This window comes from Annulohypoxylon maeteangense (assembly GCF_022496945.1).
Source record: "Annulohypoxylon maeteangense strain CBS 123835 unplaced genomic scaffold GGS22scaffold_9, whole genome shotgun sequence".
NCBI classification, from domain to species: domain Eukaryota; kingdom Fungi; phylum Ascomycota; class Sordariomycetes; order Xylariales; family Hypoxylaceae; genus Annulohypoxylon; species Annulohypoxylon maeteangense.
Window position 1 is genome coordinate 432,214 of NW_025953256.1, and position 15,351 is coordinate 447,564.

Genomic DNA, 15,351 nt, shown 5'->3' on the forward strand with positions numbered 1-15,351 from the left:
GCTGCTGCTTTTAAAATGTGGGCTTCATGAGCGATCATTACGTAAGTTTTTGATCAAAAATCATAAAGCAGCGATTGAAAAGTTGCTATATTGGGTATAGCTCATACCCAATAGAGAATAGCTTGATCTGTATCTTGGCGGTACTTCAGGTTTATCAGATCAGACTCAAACTAATGTCCGGTCGCTGTATGTAATCGTCTTATATGGTTTAGTTGCATATATCAGCATATTTACGTAAGCTATATGTCCGGTTTGATTATGTCAGCCGCTGCTTATTGATTTATTACGTCACCAAATATATTGATTTTCACATTTGATTTATCATAATTGTTTAACAGTAAATCAAGCAATGCCACGGCCATCAGAATCATATGGATCATTATACTATTATTTTAATTACTGGATGTATTAGAGACCTATCCCGAACGGCGTAACCACTTTTTATCGCAACTGTTCTCTTTCGTTGGCGAAGCATGATTCGATCTTTGCCTCTCAACGATGCTTTTCAATTCATGGCGATGCTGTGATGTCAAATTAGAGAAATGCCTCGCACTATCCGAACCTGATTCAACGTTATGCTGAACTTCAGTCGTTACCCTAATCACCCCATTTTTGTCAATCTTGTTCGGGAATATCTCGTCCTGGCTACCACTTTCACTGATTGTGTCCTCCACCGCTGCCGCCGTCACGTGGCTCGTCATACCGAATGGATTTGATCTCTGTATGCTTAACGTCCTCGACTTCTGCGATTTTGATTTTATGTAGTCTCCGTGACCTCGGCTATCCAACGGTATCGAATTCCTCTTCTTTCTCGACGGTCCGAACGACTCTCCAAGAGATGATATGCCAAGCAAATGGTTGAGGACAGGGATCTTGACGGCAACTTGTTTGACTGATGGTATGCTTGAGCATATAATAAGCGCGCAGATTTCGACCGTTGACCATATAAGAGGGTTGACGAGCTCGACTATTCGATGTTAACGAGTTTCATCAACTTAGAAAATTTGGTTGCTTACATGTATCATCTGTACTTATGCCCGTGGCATATACGATGCGTATGACGGAAATCACGGTCACTCTATAAGCACGTTTAGCGCAAAACGACTCACACTCGAACCTGGTTGCTTACAATAACCCCAGCGATAACATAGAGATGAATCCAAGCTTCTTAGAAGTCGGCAGTTGAAGCTTCCATGTGGAAGGGATAGGTTCAATGAACAGGATTAGGTCGGTAATTAGGTTGAAGACGAACTAGACAGGTGTAACGATATATCTTAGCATCCTGTGCAAAAGGAGTGGTATACCTAGGTCAGCTTTACTCACAGTACTGTACCAAAGAGGATGCAGATCAAGACACGACCCCTCCAGTTGGGGATCCCACGATTTTTGTACGGGGTGACACCTAAAGACAACGACGCAAGTTTCTTCGATAGCTTGCAAAAAGACGAACACGAGCAAGACTTTATTAACAATCCTAAAGTCACCCTCAGGGAAAATCCTCAAGTATAAGACCGCAAAGGAAGCCTTCGCGGCTTGAACCCCCCAGCTATATGTGACCGAGCAGGCTATTTGAATCTAATAATCATCGGTTTAGAGAATAACATCAAATAGTATAGGCGGTTTATTACCTTAAGGAATATTTTATAATCTTCGGGGTTGATGGTGTCGTGATGATAGCCGAGCCCATATCGCATGGCTTGTCGAAATTAGTCCACAGTTATCTCAGGGGGTAATTATTATATACATACCAACCATAACGCAAATGCAGAGCGCCAAGGACAGTAACTATGATGGTAAGTAGGGTGTTATGGGTATTTTGAATCGCCATATATTGTCGCAGGAAGAACATACCCAACTAATCGAGATCAGAACTACTAACGATTAGTTTATCACTGTAGCAACTTTCAGAGATCGCGGGTAAACAAACCATCGTCAAAGCCCATCGTTTTGTACATCCAACGAGCCGCCATTCTTGAACTCATGGCCAGCGTGGTAATGGTGATCAAGACCACACCGGCGCTGATAACGGCAGGCGTCTTTGAAGAAGCCATCGCGCCGATAACCCACAACAAACGTCGCGCCGGGAAACCTTTTCCATCATTCCATGTTCAATGATCTAAGTCGAGGAAAAACTGTGGATGCCCATCACTTTTGAACGGATCTCATAAATCAAGAGCCGAGAATTTCTGTAGGGCACGGCCTATCTTATTAATTCGATCTGTAACAGTCACATTTTTCATAATGCGAATTCACGACAAGGGTTGGACGCTAAAAGGGTCGATATGCACGGCTGTCTATCCCGAGAGCTTGGTACCTGCGTTCTAGGATCATATTTAGGTCCCAGAAATGCGTGCCCTTCGGTTAACTACCCCGAAGTATCTTGAACGGTTTACTTTGCCATCAGCTCTCCCCGGACTACGTTCAGGTTGAGTTTGACTTCGCCAAAGCTTTACTAGACACGATATTTACTTATATACCTTAACGTTCTAGCAGCATCTCGTCAGAACATATCGGGACTCTAGCGACGGGATACCTTCGGTTGCAAGTTTCCATTTCCATGACAGCTCCGACATTGTGATCAGTGGAGGGGCAACAAGAAGTGAAATATTATTCTCTCCTATCATAGATAATGCGTTTCATCGCTGCAACTAGATCAAGACGAGCACACCAAGATCTATTAGTAACGGGAACAAGCTTCCGACTCAGCCCTTAACCTTCACGTTTCCTAAACCTTTTTGAGTCTATTTTTTCCGCTTTAGTCGATGGCAAGGTACACCCAAGCCCTTTTTTCTCCGATATCAACAACGTTATGCAGATAGCAGCTTCAAGGTCCAATCCGGTGGGCTTGAGAACACAGTCATCTGGGATCAAGGGAATTCCACGAGTTACCTAGCGGTGCGCTAAGAGCGTTCATCATTCAGCGATAACTGGGGTAAGGAGATTAATAACGTGGGACTCGGAAATATGTAATCTGCTACTCTTATTATAGGATCTACAGCCCACATCGTCATAATGCCATAGATTTATCCCTCAAACATATCTACTCGGAGATGCTATCGCGATCGATATTCTGTATACCAGGGTAATCATGCAACGCAACATATTCCGCATCACCTACACTTGAGGTCGTTCGATATAGCATCCCTCCCACATATGTTTCGCTTCACGTGGAGAACGGCTCATGCATAATATGTCTTCATATACCTTGACACATGTGGGTCCTGCGTGAACGCTATGATAATCGGGGCAAGGGTATTCTCCTGGGTTGAGGAGGGGAAATTTGGAATTTGGGCTGGAAATGAACTTCACCACATACCGCTTCCAGTCAATGACAGACCCAAGTTGTTGAGCTAAAGATACCTTACCCATACAATCAGTCCCCCTAATTTACCAGCGTCGGCTAGCAACAGAGACAACAGAGTCTGTGTAACGTAGGAGCTCGCCTATTAGTACCTATCAACCTCATTTCTAAAATATCGTCCAAGAACCGTGGCGAACGAGCTGAACGTGAAAATTCTGCTAAGAAAACAACTAACAGCGAGCAGTTCCACGCTAAACAAAACGACAAGCCGGCCATCTTCCGCGCGTCTGAGCGCTCTTATCCTTCCTCGGACTGCGTTGCTTAGCGCCTTTATTAGCTCTTCTATCGTATGTACATACCTGGCAATCCTAGGTATATTCGTAACCGGTAGAGACAGAAACTGGTTTGATCGATCATCGGCATTCGCGGTCGGCGATGTCTGTTTTCCGGGGTAGCATATCCACATGTTTGCGCTGGTGGAATTACTTTGCGTAATAGTATGGCATATTTTGCTGCGAGGAAATGAAGATGTTTAGGTGTCTGCGTCAGAAGTGTAGATCTTGTGTATACCTAGTATCCCTATGATTATATAATCCACCTATTTCCGCAGCAAGAGGGGAAGATCAAGTGGCTTAGGGGATAGAAAAATCGAGCCCACAGTGCTTTACAGCATGAAGCACTATCTACACACACGGCCAGCACTTACCTAATCCGATGTTGCTCTGCTAGGTTACCAGGGAATAGCTAGTAAAATCGAAATGAAATCTCCGAATCTCAGAGGGAACCCTTTATTTAAATCCAAGGTATATCTTCAGCTGCAGGTAAGCGAGAGTAACTAGTAGCAGCTACTATTCACGGGTCCTATTAATCCCGAGATATCCAGGAGTCGCACTTAGGGGATTATCCATGAATATCAAGCCCGCGGTCTAATTGAATATATCCATATCTCATAGTCTCATTAATAATTCATGTAGTGGTAGATAATAGTCTACAGACTATATTACAAACAAACGCTAGATCGCATCTAATCACCCTCCAGCCTCGCGACGGGGGGTGTATCGTCAACTTGAATCCCTCCGCGCTTCTTCTCATCCGAGTCCCAGAACGGCAGCCTCCACCCGCCCTCGTCTTGCGGCAGAGAAAGCCACAGTCGCATCAAGTGGCGTCTCGGCTTCCCGCTATCGGGGCCGAAGTCGCGGTACGCCGTCCTCGCGTGGAGGGTATGCGTGTTGGCGACGAATTGGATGTCGCCGATATCCAGGATCATGTGCAGCTTCACTCTCTCACAAGTCGCTTCTAGCAGCTTAACCGCTTCTTCCTGCTCCGGCGACAGCGGGGGGATTATGCCCTTGTCCGAGAACCGGGTTAAGCTGCGGACGAAGTACGGATCCCACTTGCAGTAGACCCGCTGTTCCCGGTTCGGGTTCGCCGGGTCTGGCGTCTCGAGGTAGAACACGGCTGCCCGGATATACGGGTCCTCGCCCTTGGAAACCTCGCCTTTGCGGTCGAAGTACCAGATGGGTTTGGTGAGAAGCTCCGCGACGTCTGGACGTTCTTCTTGGAGGATGTTCCAGACGTTGTGGATGGACGCCACATCCGACTCGCCTCCGAACTCGGCTTTCGCGATGCATAGCAGACCGACGATATCGCAGTCGTCTGCGTGAAAGAATTGGCGGGCGTTTGTCCTGTATATTCGGACTTTATCTATCTGTGTGCTGTCCTCGCCGAGGTCCTGAACGTGTCCTAGGATATGGCCGTGTCCGTTTTGAGATACTGGGTAGCCGAGGTAAGCTCCCAAGCCCATGTAGGCGACGGCCGACTTGTGGTTTCCCCATTCATTTACGGGAAACCCTTTATACAAGATGAATCCCTTTCCGTTTAGAAGTTCCCGGCGTACAGCGGCTAAGGACGCTGCTAAACGCGGAAGTTGGAAGTTATCTTTGTTAATGCCAGTTAGGGGTAATCCAAGTTTGATGAAGTTGTCAGCCGTCTCGGAAATTTCGGCTAATTCCTCTTCAGAGAATTGGTGAACCCATCTCTCTGGGTTATTGGCGTAGTCTTCCGCTTTCCATTCTGTAGGACCCTCAATGCGCTTAGGGAATGCGCTGTAGGGGTATACTTGGTCATACAGCGGAGGGTGTTGACCTAACTAGTGATGAGTGCTTTGCCATATATATAAGTTGTTTATGTAAGAAGGCAATTGTCAAGCTAACCTGTTGTCTTAAGACCATCTGGAAAGATGGAACGGTCAACCTGTTTTGCGCGGGCCTTGAGGCCTTGAATCGCATCGACAGGAGTGTCAATGTCAACGGCGGGAGCCATGGTTGAGTTTCCTCTAATCCCTTTTTGGTCTATCCTAACTGGGAAATATCTAACAGAAAAGAAAGGGGATTGGAAGTAATCCGGGTTGGATGGTATGTAACGCAGAGAGAGAAATGATTAAAAAGATAAGGTATAAGTTGAAAGGATCAGCTTAAATACTTGCCCTCGTATACTACCCCGGGTTCAAGCGTCTGCAAGATAGACAAGATAGACGACTAATGGTACCACTTTCAGTCTCCTTTTCCCGGCTTGGAACGTAAGGGAGGCTTAGAATTAGGTTAAGGTACTGGTGGCGCTGTAACCTTTTCCTTTCTTCCTATCTCTACTTTAACCTATCGCGGGGCTTCAATCACGCAATAGCTAGCACGCAATCGTGAACGTAGGGTTGCACCATCCTTCGCCATTTGTAAGTACCTGCTCAAACTCGAGTAGCGTCACTAGTTGAACGTTAAATATGATTCGTTGCCTTTTCCCTTTTTGGTATATGCATCCCGACGTTTTCCAACCGTGGCATCTACACGTATGTCGTCTGCCTTGGCAACGTCACGTCCGTCGCGAATTGTTGGGGAACAGACACGGCTGTCGGGGCGATCCGAATAAGCGTGGAAGCATCTTGACGCGTTTTGAGAGGTCAAAATGGACTCAATGGCTTGATTACATGTAGATGGCGCCGTGAAAGTGCTCAATTGGCAGCACGCCATAGCGGGCCACGATAACAGAAACGCAGTTGCAAGAGAAGAGACGGATGAGGTTAACGACATCGGAGGCAAGGGACATAAATGTACTTTTAATGATTATATGCTATATATGCATATAAATTGATGCTTTGTTGCATGTAACTACCATTGATGAATAACTCCATAGCGACATTGATCTTTGTCCGTACATATCCTGGAAGTCCGTATGTCTTCACTCTACAACATCAACAACAGCGTAGCTAATGAAGAGAGGAAACAAACCTCATTCTTCATCACAGTTTACCTGCTCTCCGGTAGACATCCTCCTCGAAAGCTGTGATCAAGTCCTTAGCCTTGGCATCAAACGTCGGCAAAATCTGAATACCGAACACACCGCAAACGCCGGCATCACGGTCAATGAACTATCACGATGTTAGCACCCATACTCACTTTAAACAGTAGGCGAAGACTTTAAGAAACATAGCATAACTCACCCAATAAGTATTCGCAGCACCGCTCCAAATCAAAGTATTCCTCCTCCGAAACTCATGCTTATCACCATCGATCAAGATGCCGCCCAACCCCCAATCATACTCATCAGTCTCGGGGAACGTGCCAATCGTCCAGTCGGTACCGCTCCTCGATAATTTCAGCAGAGCCGCCTTACTAGCCGGCGTCAACTGCGGCTGGAAAAACAGCGCCGCGGTCTCCTTCTTCAACAGCTTCTCGTCATCCACGAGCAGCGAGTGCAGCACCTTTATGTAATCCGCCATAGTGCTGTAAGCTCCATGTCCGCCAAAAGCCTGTGTACACGTAGCTCCCTTCTCGAACCACCCCGGCTCGCCCGTCTCCACCGCGGCGCCGGTCTTGTCGTCGCGGAAGCCCATGGGGACCTTTCGGGCCTGGATGTCGGGGTGTTCGCGCGGCGAGAACGTCGTGCTAGTCATCCCGAGCGGGTCCCAGATATTCTTCTTCATGTACTCCTCGAGGCCCAGGCCCGTGAGCTTCTCGATGAGCTGTCCCGTCCGGTCGAGGCTGCTGCTGTACGTGAACCCCTCGCCGGGCTCGAACACGAGAGGCTGGTCGAAGGCTTCGTCTATCGTGTCGGCGTTCGTGTCTGGTTTCTTCCATTCTATGTATTTCAGTAATAACGGGTCGGCCCACCCGTAGGCCACGCCGGAGCTGTGCGTGAGTAGTGTGCGTAGTGTGATGGGCTTCGTGCGCTTGTGCGTGATAGCCGTGCCGTCGTCCGCGAATCCGGTTAGGATCTCTAGCTTGGCGAGAGAGGGGAGTAGAGGTGTTACGTCTTCGTCTAATGTAATGAGTCCTCTCTCCACGAGCTGTACAGCGGCGATTGAAGTCATCAGTTTCGTCATCGATGCTATGGCGAGCACGCTGTCTTCTTTATAAACCGTGCCGCCATTTCGGGAGAATGTCTTTGAGTAGTTGAGATTCCCTTGGTTTGAGGTTAGTATTGGGATGGCGTCGTGTGACCCCTAGGATACTCACCATCTTTATCTTTAGCAATAGCCACGATACCCGGTATCTCGCTGTTCTCTACAGCCTTCGTTGCTTGCTCTTCAAAGGTCGACATTTTCAATTGCAAAGTTTACTATGATGGTAGACCTTTGCTTCATCCTTCGCTTCAACAAGCTGAAGTCTACGTATCATTTATAGGCTCTCCAGTGCCACAAACAATCCGCATTAGGAAAATGCTTGCTTTTGATTGATTATAAATACATACACGGAATGCTCACCGGAACTCAAGACCATTGTCCCTATTCGACCTTATCATGAGACTATCCCCGCCACATTTCAATCCTTCCACGCAAGGCACCCGGTTGTTGGGCGCAGGCGCCGCGTAATAATTCGGTTGGTTATACGAGCTGCACATCTATTGAACAGGATACGAAAATGGCAGTTGTCAAAACTTATAGATGTATCAAAAGAACCTTGCAAGCCAAGTATAAGGAAGGTTGATCATTGGTGACCGCAATTCGGCATCAAAAGAACCCACGCCATGTTCATTCGCAAAAGGGGGTATCTAAACTCGCATTTCTAAGCGCCAAACCACATAAAACCCCTATTTTTTCCTCCCCAACCGGACATCAATTCTCCCGCATCACATAACCGCATCCACCAGCGCCGCACTCACTTCTTAAACAGATTCGTCCGAGACCCCCAAAGCGGACTCGGCTGAAAATCCGACACCCCCCTCCCAGCACCCGCCCTCGCCCTCAACTCCTGCTGTTCACCCTCCCCCGTCTCCTCCCCCAACAAAACCCCCTTATCATCATCATAGACCTGCGCCACCGGCGGCGCGCACTTAATCTCTCCCCTCAGAATCTCCACAATCGACACCAGCGGCAAGAGCAACATCCCCACCGAAAGCAACTGTCCAAAACTCCACAGCGTCTCCCCGTTATCACTCAATCGAATCGGCGTGCCGCTCGCAAACGCGTCCGCGAGATACGCCACGCGGACCGTAGCGCCGATCGCGAAGGCCGTCATGAGAAGTAATCCCACGACCCGGAAAACGACGTAGAAGCGGGTGGTGCGGGCGTGGAGATACCACGTCGCGAGAGCGAAGATAAGCACATTCCCCGCGATCACGACGATGGTGCCCGCGAACGAAAGCCCGTAGTTGCCTGAAGGAGGGAAGGTCGGGGTCGCGGCGTCCCAGACGCAGGAGACGGGGAACGTGGCGTCGTTGATGCCGCGCTCGACGGCGCGCAGGATATATACCCCGTACGCGCAGGAGAGCACGAGGTTCGCGAGCATGAGGAGCTGCCGCATCCAGCGCAGGACCCAGTCGCGGCGGAAGTCGCGCGCGAGGGCTAGGAGGGTGGCGTTGTGGACGGCCATGGAGAGCAGGGAGAGCATCCAGATTAGGAAGAAGTGGTACGGGACCATGGAGGACACTTTGGCGAGCCCGATGCTTTGGATGCCGATGCCGGTTAGGATTTGCTGGTCCGAGTAGGAGTTTAGCAGTTTCCGGCGCAGGATGGAGTCGGAGGCGGTTTTTTGCCGGGTTTCTTGGAAGATGAGCGAGGCGCTGATTATGAGGGAGATTCCGGCTGTGATTATGAAGGATAGGAGGACCTGTTTGTCGGTATGTTAGTATGTTAGTATGTTTTGGGGGGTGTTAAAAGGGGATAGGTGGTTGATAGAGACTTACACCGACACCAGCAACGCCAGCGTCGCTGGGCACGGCATCTGGCGCGTTTGTGCAATTCGCCGACATCGCGAATGAGATATCTCTTCTCTCACCAAACCTCGAATAAAATCAGTCGAAACTCAAAGTAATTTATTTAAGTAAATAGAAAAGAAGAAGAAGATTGTCAATGGACAAACGGGAACAAAGGAAAAGTCCTAAAAATAAGATACATAAAAGAAGATGCCAGGCTCCTTCCCACAATCATAAGGAATTAATTCATTCCATTGTACAATACGTCAGCTCCAGTGCTATTGTTACACATATAATAAATTGCATTGCGCCCCTCCCGTGTACCTTCCGTCCCTTGTCTCGCTCAATGACGTCGACCCTAGATCCAATAGGCGCGCCGCTGATGAAACGTAGCGTAGATCACAGACACCCCTGCCGTCGATTAATTGACTGGACGAGAGTACCTCCCTTAGGATATTTAAAGGCGGCTGTGCTCTTCTCACCCGCCCTTCTGAGATATTCATGCGCTGCAATTCGATGACACCGCACTGAAATCGTATAGATGCCAAGAGGCATTGCGCCTATCTGTTATGTGCGTTTGCTCTGAGAGGTCTTATTCTTATTTTGCAGCTGTTTGCCATGGATGCGTGCCTAGTACCTACTCAGAGCCTTCTCCATAGCGCTCACACAATTGCAATATATAGGGATATTTCGCGTGTTAGTCGATTGTTTAACGAGGAGTAAATAATACCAGTCCTTCGCGATCTTTTTATCTAAGGGATAAACTACTAGGGAGTCATTTCTTCTACGAAATACTGTACCTAGATTGTTCGGCGTGATTTATACCAACCGCCAACCTTCCCTAGATATGGTGCCGCGTCGTATATTAATGCGCTAAAGCCCTTATAAATTTGGCACCTGACAGTGCATCCGCTCCCTATAAATTACGGGGGTCTAGCGGTTAAACACAGCCCTGGCGTGATCCATAAAATGATTTAGCGCGAAGGTTGACATTTTAAGCGGGACTACTAGCACACATATACATATCACATACAAAGCACCACAAACACAACCATACTCATAGGAAACCATCGATTCAATTCAATTCAGTTCGATGCGATATGACTACCTAGACCGGTATCGTCCAGACCAAACCCTACCCAACCCAAGCCAGCCCCGCCTCCCAGCTATAAGTTTTGCTCTTAGGCAATAATGTGTGTTTGTAAGTGTGTAAGAGAGCATACGTACATACGTACGGTATGAATGATGCGAGTGAGAGAGAATAGATAGGTAACAACGATGATAATCATCGCGAGAAGCAGTAGTAAAAAGTCTAAAAATCTAAAAAGATGTTATGAGTGTCGTAGCTCTTGGTTCGTGAATGAGCTTTAATATCTCCCTTTATCCGTATCATGCCGTCCGAAATTTGATTGATTGATTCCTTTTTTATGTATCTTTCCGTTAGGAAAAGAAATAAGGGATGATAATTGGTGGACAGGGGGTGAGTGTTAAGCATGTGTGTTGAATGCCATTGTGTAAAGCAGATATTTCGGGATATCAAGCAACTAGAAATGAGTAATGACCATTGCAGCCTCCAACGCCAGGCACCTTTCGCGAGGCTGCCTCCGGTATGTGATGTTCGTACCCGTGGAACGCCGTCCAAATCTCAAACTTCCACCGGAAATGCATTGAAGGAGCCTCCGAACTGAAGTGTCAGAGTCACTGTGAAGTAATACCGTAAACTTTTACTGGGTATGAGTAACTTGTTGCCATTCTCTCATCACGTCTTCCTCTGCCTCTTCGCAGCGCGACCAGGACTGTCGTCTAAATCGTTCCTAAGGATTTCCTCAGTCCCACTAGGGCTCGGGCTCTTATGACTCGGGGTATTTGTCTCTATAATCCTTCCCGCGTTGAGCGCGTCGCCCGCGAACTCCGTGGCTCCATCTGGGTTCCAGTCGAAGCTCGGGCCGCTGTTGGAGAAGTGACTCGTATCAAAGTCGAAGTCGCCGCCGACGCCAGGATCCGTACTATACGCGTTCGAGTCTATGAACTGGTTAAGATCGATGTTATCATCAAAATACGCGTTCGAATCGTCGAGCCCGGGAATACGGCCGGACGGGCTTAGCGGCCCCAGAATATGATTGATGTCTTCAAGTTTCTGGGCCTGCTCCGTCTGCAGCCGTTGGAGTTGGTCTAGCTCTTCCTGGGTCTGCGATATTCGTTGGATCGATGGCGGGAGGATAGAGGGCATAATAGGCGACATTGAGTTCCGTGTCGTCGCGGGCGGTATGTTTCCGGCTGATGAGACTCCCATAGTAGGTGGGTGTGGGTCTACAGATACAGGGGGCGAAGTCATGGAGGAGACGGGGGTGGGGGCGACGCTGTTTTGGCCAGACATGATGCTTAACATGCGATTGCGCTGGTCATTGGTCAGAGTTGCCGATGTGGCGGCAGCAACGTTGGGAAGATCGACTGAAACATTGCCGGCATTGGTGTTGGCATCTTGGATAATCTTCATCATGCCTTCCTGAGGATTGGACTCCAGCTCTTGCTTAAGATAGGCGGGCGTAGACGACTCCGTCGGGGTGTCGAAGACCTCCGTGACTTGCGGGGTCTGGGGTTGTTGGTGATTGGGATAATTCGAGAACGGTGTAGGCGCCGTTGTCGCCGGCGGTGTTCTTGCGGCTTGACCCTGGGCTTGAGGAATAGGGGGCAAGAGACGGTGCTGTCTCTTAGGTGTGCCCACTGGCGTCCCATTTCTAGGCATCTGCTGCTGCACCCAATCTCCAAGGTCAACCACACTACCCTGACCCTGTTGAGGGGGCATCTGCACGTTCGGTATGATACTGGCTAGCAGGTCGTTAACATTCTGCACGCCGCCTTGTTCCTCGAGCGACTTTCTAAATACGTTGGCGAGGAAGTTTAGGATAGCATTGATAGAGTTCTCATGACGATCATGCATGTTCTGGAACATGATGGCTTGTTGGTACAGCTGGTTGTGTTCTTGCCTTAACCGCTGAATTGCATCGCTGATCTGTTTTTGTCGTGATTGCAACGCCGCCATCTGATCTCGGACAACAGCTAGCTCCTTTTTTTGGAGTGGTCCCGATTCGGGAGCGGGTAGAGCTCTATTCTGCGTCGTTGGCTGGGTAAATGGATGGCCGATGACTTCTTCTGGCACTAAAACGTCCTCGTCACTCTCACCTTCACCATCTTCACCCCGTTTCTTGCCACCCTTCTTGCCACCTCCACTCTTTGGCTTGTTGATTAGCCACAGGAGGTTGGGGTGGCCACGTTTGAAGTAAGGGTTGTAGTATTCACTTGGGCTCTTATTCTTGCGCTCGCTGGCCTTCATCGAATTGTCCGAAAGGCCGACTTTCTTATGGAAGCCGTACATGTTTAGTTGGCGGACAAAAGAGGCGTAATTGTTATGCTTAAACAGCTCGGGAATCAAGGTCTTAGCAAACTCGTCTTCATCAAGGACGATGAAAGAGTCTCCCTTCTCCGACCATCTGATCAATTCTGTATTCTTCGACTCCTCTAAGAAGCTGTATATCAAGTTAGCAATGTGAAGGATGATGCTACGAAAGGAGCTTAAGCTTACCTGTTTAGCTTTTGTACGAAGGGCGGAATCTGCTTCCGCTTTGCCTGGGCTTCCCTCTTCGCCCTTTGGGCCTTCTCCTCAAGCAGCTCAATATTATCGTGCTCATCAGCGCCTCCATTTGGCTGACCCGCGATTAAGTTCTCCTCAAAGTTTGGCCACGGGTCGTTCTGCTGCGGGGTAAATGCGCGATTAGTAGCAACGAGAGCATTGTTGATACCTCGCCTAGCAAGAACATTCGAAGGCGCGCCGGAAGCTCCATACTGGGCTTGTGTCGGAGACGGTACTACGCCATAGGAATTGACACCATTCGAAGCGTTGTCGACAAAGGCACCCGCGTTATTCCCATTCCATCTTAGTAATTGGTCCGGTGTGTTATAAGGCTGCGCCATTTGATGTTGTATTGGCACGCTACCCGGTGCTGGTCGTTTTCGAGGATTCGGAGATGACATATGTTGGTAATAGCTGTACATGGGCCACGACCGAAAAAAATGGAGTTGAGAGCACAGTCTTGCCTAACTGTAGACCTCCTTCACCAAGAGGCGATTGGCAATACCGTATATCCCGTAACGTAAAGGAATGGTCTGGTAACACCAAGCGATATTCAGGTTCAATAAGGATGGAATATGATAGTAGTAGGAATCGTTAACGATGGTTGAAAATTCGTTATTGGAGATGGCGGATCGAAGGAGGGGAAATCGGAAAGGATCGAAAAATTGGATGATAGGCAGCTGGATCGTGTACGAAGCCGCAAGGCTGTAAATGTGTGGATTAGATGTAGGCGACCGGACTAGGCTGCTAGCAACGCAAAGATTTTCAGCGTAGTAGTCGTCGCGCGAGGCTGTGGATGTTCTGTTTCGGTGAGAATGGATGATATGTTCGATGTGTGGTGCTGCGAGATAGGACTAAGGCAGCCAATAAACGTAAGAACCGTTAGGCGCGTAGATAATCGCGGTAAAGTTTGGATATTGTATCGGTAGCTTCTAAATTCGATAGAGCAAGATGGTGGGTTCCAGGTTTCCGTCCGTACTCATAGCTGTTATCTATATATGACCCGAGCTTCAAAGGGCTTGAAGGACGAGAAAAGAAACGACGAAGGAACTGAATCAACCGTAGAAGCCGGAAAGAAGCTTCTAAAACGGCGGGAAGAATTGTCTCTAACAGTTGCGACAGCGGTGAAGTGAACAGCTTAGGATATAGAAGGCAGCCAAGGATAGGAAACAAGGGCGAAGGTAAAGCCCGTTGTTCTCGAAGTCGCAAAAAGTAGTTCGATGTCGCAGAATGCCTAAGCTATAGTAGGCAATCAATAGTAACAGTATCACAACATGTATCACAACATGTATTTACCTCAGCCGTCGTTTTCTTAGAAACGCAACTTGAAGAATTATACTAGGTACTAGGTATGTAGGTGCCCGATAGTTTCGAAGGCGGATGTAGACGGCGTAACTCAGCACAATTAATATGTGCGAGCGCCAACGTGGTTCGAGACAGAAATACCGAAAAGACGGAAATGGTAATAGGAATGTCGAGTGATGAGCTTAGATGAGATGGGATTTCTTAAAATGTACCGGTCTTCCGGCTCACAGCGCCGTGACACACCCAAGAATGAACAATTCGTTCTTCCGTGTCTTGGCTTAGTCTTTCCACTGTGCGCGCGCTGGGGACCGAACCGAACCGAGAATTTGGGAATGGAAAGATACAGCAGGTATCCGAGCCGGCAAAGCTGAAACGAGCTGGGCGGAGAAAGTTCTAATAGCGATCAATTGTACGAAGTAGATATTGCGATCTCGCGATATCGTCGACAAACAGAATCAATAATTGTTGAATGTGTTAAGAAATATATTAGGTTTCCAATATTTGAAAATTTTGGAAATCGACGTCGACTTATACAGGTATGTACCTAAGACTCGTCTCGTTATGTACTGGTATCTTTTTAAATTTTTGATGGTGTAGGGATGTATTCCAGGTTATGTTGTCTGTCATCTGTACATCGCGCGAAGTGGGCTTACTTTGAAAATTGACATGGGCCACTAGCATGGTACGAAGTACAATCTAGATATTGAAGCACAGGCCAAGTAATGTTGTAGTGCAATCTTTCAACCAATCAGAGCCTTTTTTGATAAGATATCTCAGCAGCAAAGGCTTTGTTTTTTGATTCTTTCGTCATTCATATGATCGGATGATTATCTCATCACTATAACACCTAGCATTCAAGTTCTCCCCAGCGATTATGAAAAATCTTTAAGTGTGTAGATACATTAATTCCATTAGCTTATTGATTCTA

At 48.0% G+C, this 15,351-nt stretch overlaps 5 protein-coding genes across 5 annotated transcripts; all 5 read right to left on the reverse strand.

The window, feature by feature from the left end:
* Positions 1-416: 416 nt before the first annotated feature.
* On the reverse strand, positions 417-2,051 carry GGS22DRAFT_188848 (uncharacterized protein; the record flags this gene model as incomplete). The annotated part of the gene is made up of 8 exons (XM_047964770.1): positions 417-967; positions 1,017-1,078; positions 1,130-1,251; positions 1,324-1,575; positions 1,629-1,696; positions 1,749-1,785; positions 1,852-1,871; positions 1,928-2,051. 8 exons carry the CDS (start codon positions 2,049-2,051, stop codon positions 417-419), a joined length of 1,236 nt encoding a protein of 411 aa, XP_047818472.1.
* Positions 2,052-4,246: 2,195 nt separating this feature from the next.
* Positions 4,247-6,342, reverse strand: GGS22DRAFT_164005 (Clavaminate synthase-like protein; the record flags this gene model as incomplete). The annotated part of the gene is made up of 2 exons (XM_047961458.1): positions 5,515-6,342; positions 4,247-5,446 (listed from the first exon to the last, which is right to left on the reverse strand). Coding segments are annotated over exons 1-2 (1,226 nt in total), but the record flags the coding sequence as incomplete, so codon positions are not given.
* A 251-nt stretch (positions 6,343-6,593) lies between these two features.
* On the reverse strand, positions 6,594-7,894 carry GGS22DRAFT_188850 (beta-lactamase family protein; the record flags this gene model as incomplete). The annotated part of the gene is made up of 3 exons (XM_047964771.1): positions 6,594-6,722; positions 6,795-7,756; positions 7,810-7,894. The coding sequence occupies 3 exons, from the start codon at positions 7,892-7,894 to the stop codon at positions 6,594-6,596; spliced, it is 1,176 nt and encodes a 391-aa protein (XP_047818474.1).
* Positions 7,895-8,555: 661 nt separating this feature from the next.
* On the reverse strand, positions 8,556-9,716 carry GGS22DRAFT_164013 (uncharacterized protein; the record flags this gene model as incomplete). Its single annotated transcript, XM_047961459.1, has 2 exons — positions 9,479-9,716; positions 8,556-9,402 (listed from the first exon to the last, which is right to left on the reverse strand). Coding segments are annotated over exons 1-2 (739 nt in total), but the record flags the coding sequence as incomplete, so codon positions are not given.
* A 1,398-nt stretch (positions 9,717-11,114) lies between these two features.
* GGS22DRAFT_145266 (uncharacterized protein) lies at positions 11,115-14,069 on the reverse strand. The gene is made up of 2 exons (XM_047958860.1): positions 13,071-14,069; positions 11,115-13,014 (listed from the first exon to the last, which is right to left on the reverse strand). Exons 1-2 carry the CDS (start codon positions 13,538-13,540, stop codon positions 11,247-11,249), a joined length of 2,238 nt encoding a protein of 745 aa, XP_047818476.1. The 5' UTR covers positions 13,541-14,069; the 3' UTR covers positions 11,115-11,246.
* Positions 14,070-15,351: the final 1,282 nt, after the last annotated feature.

Excerpts from the sequence above, each read along its gene's own strand:
- GGS22DRAFT_145266 (XM_047958860.1), bottom strand. The coding sequence starts at position 13,540 with ATGTACAGCTATTACCAACATATGTCATCTCCGAATCCTCGAAAACGA. Across the intron at positions 13,015-13,070 it reads TTCGTACAAAAGCTAAACAG|CTTCTTAGAGGAGTCGAAGA; the intron begins GTAAGCTTAAGC and ends CTTGATATACAG.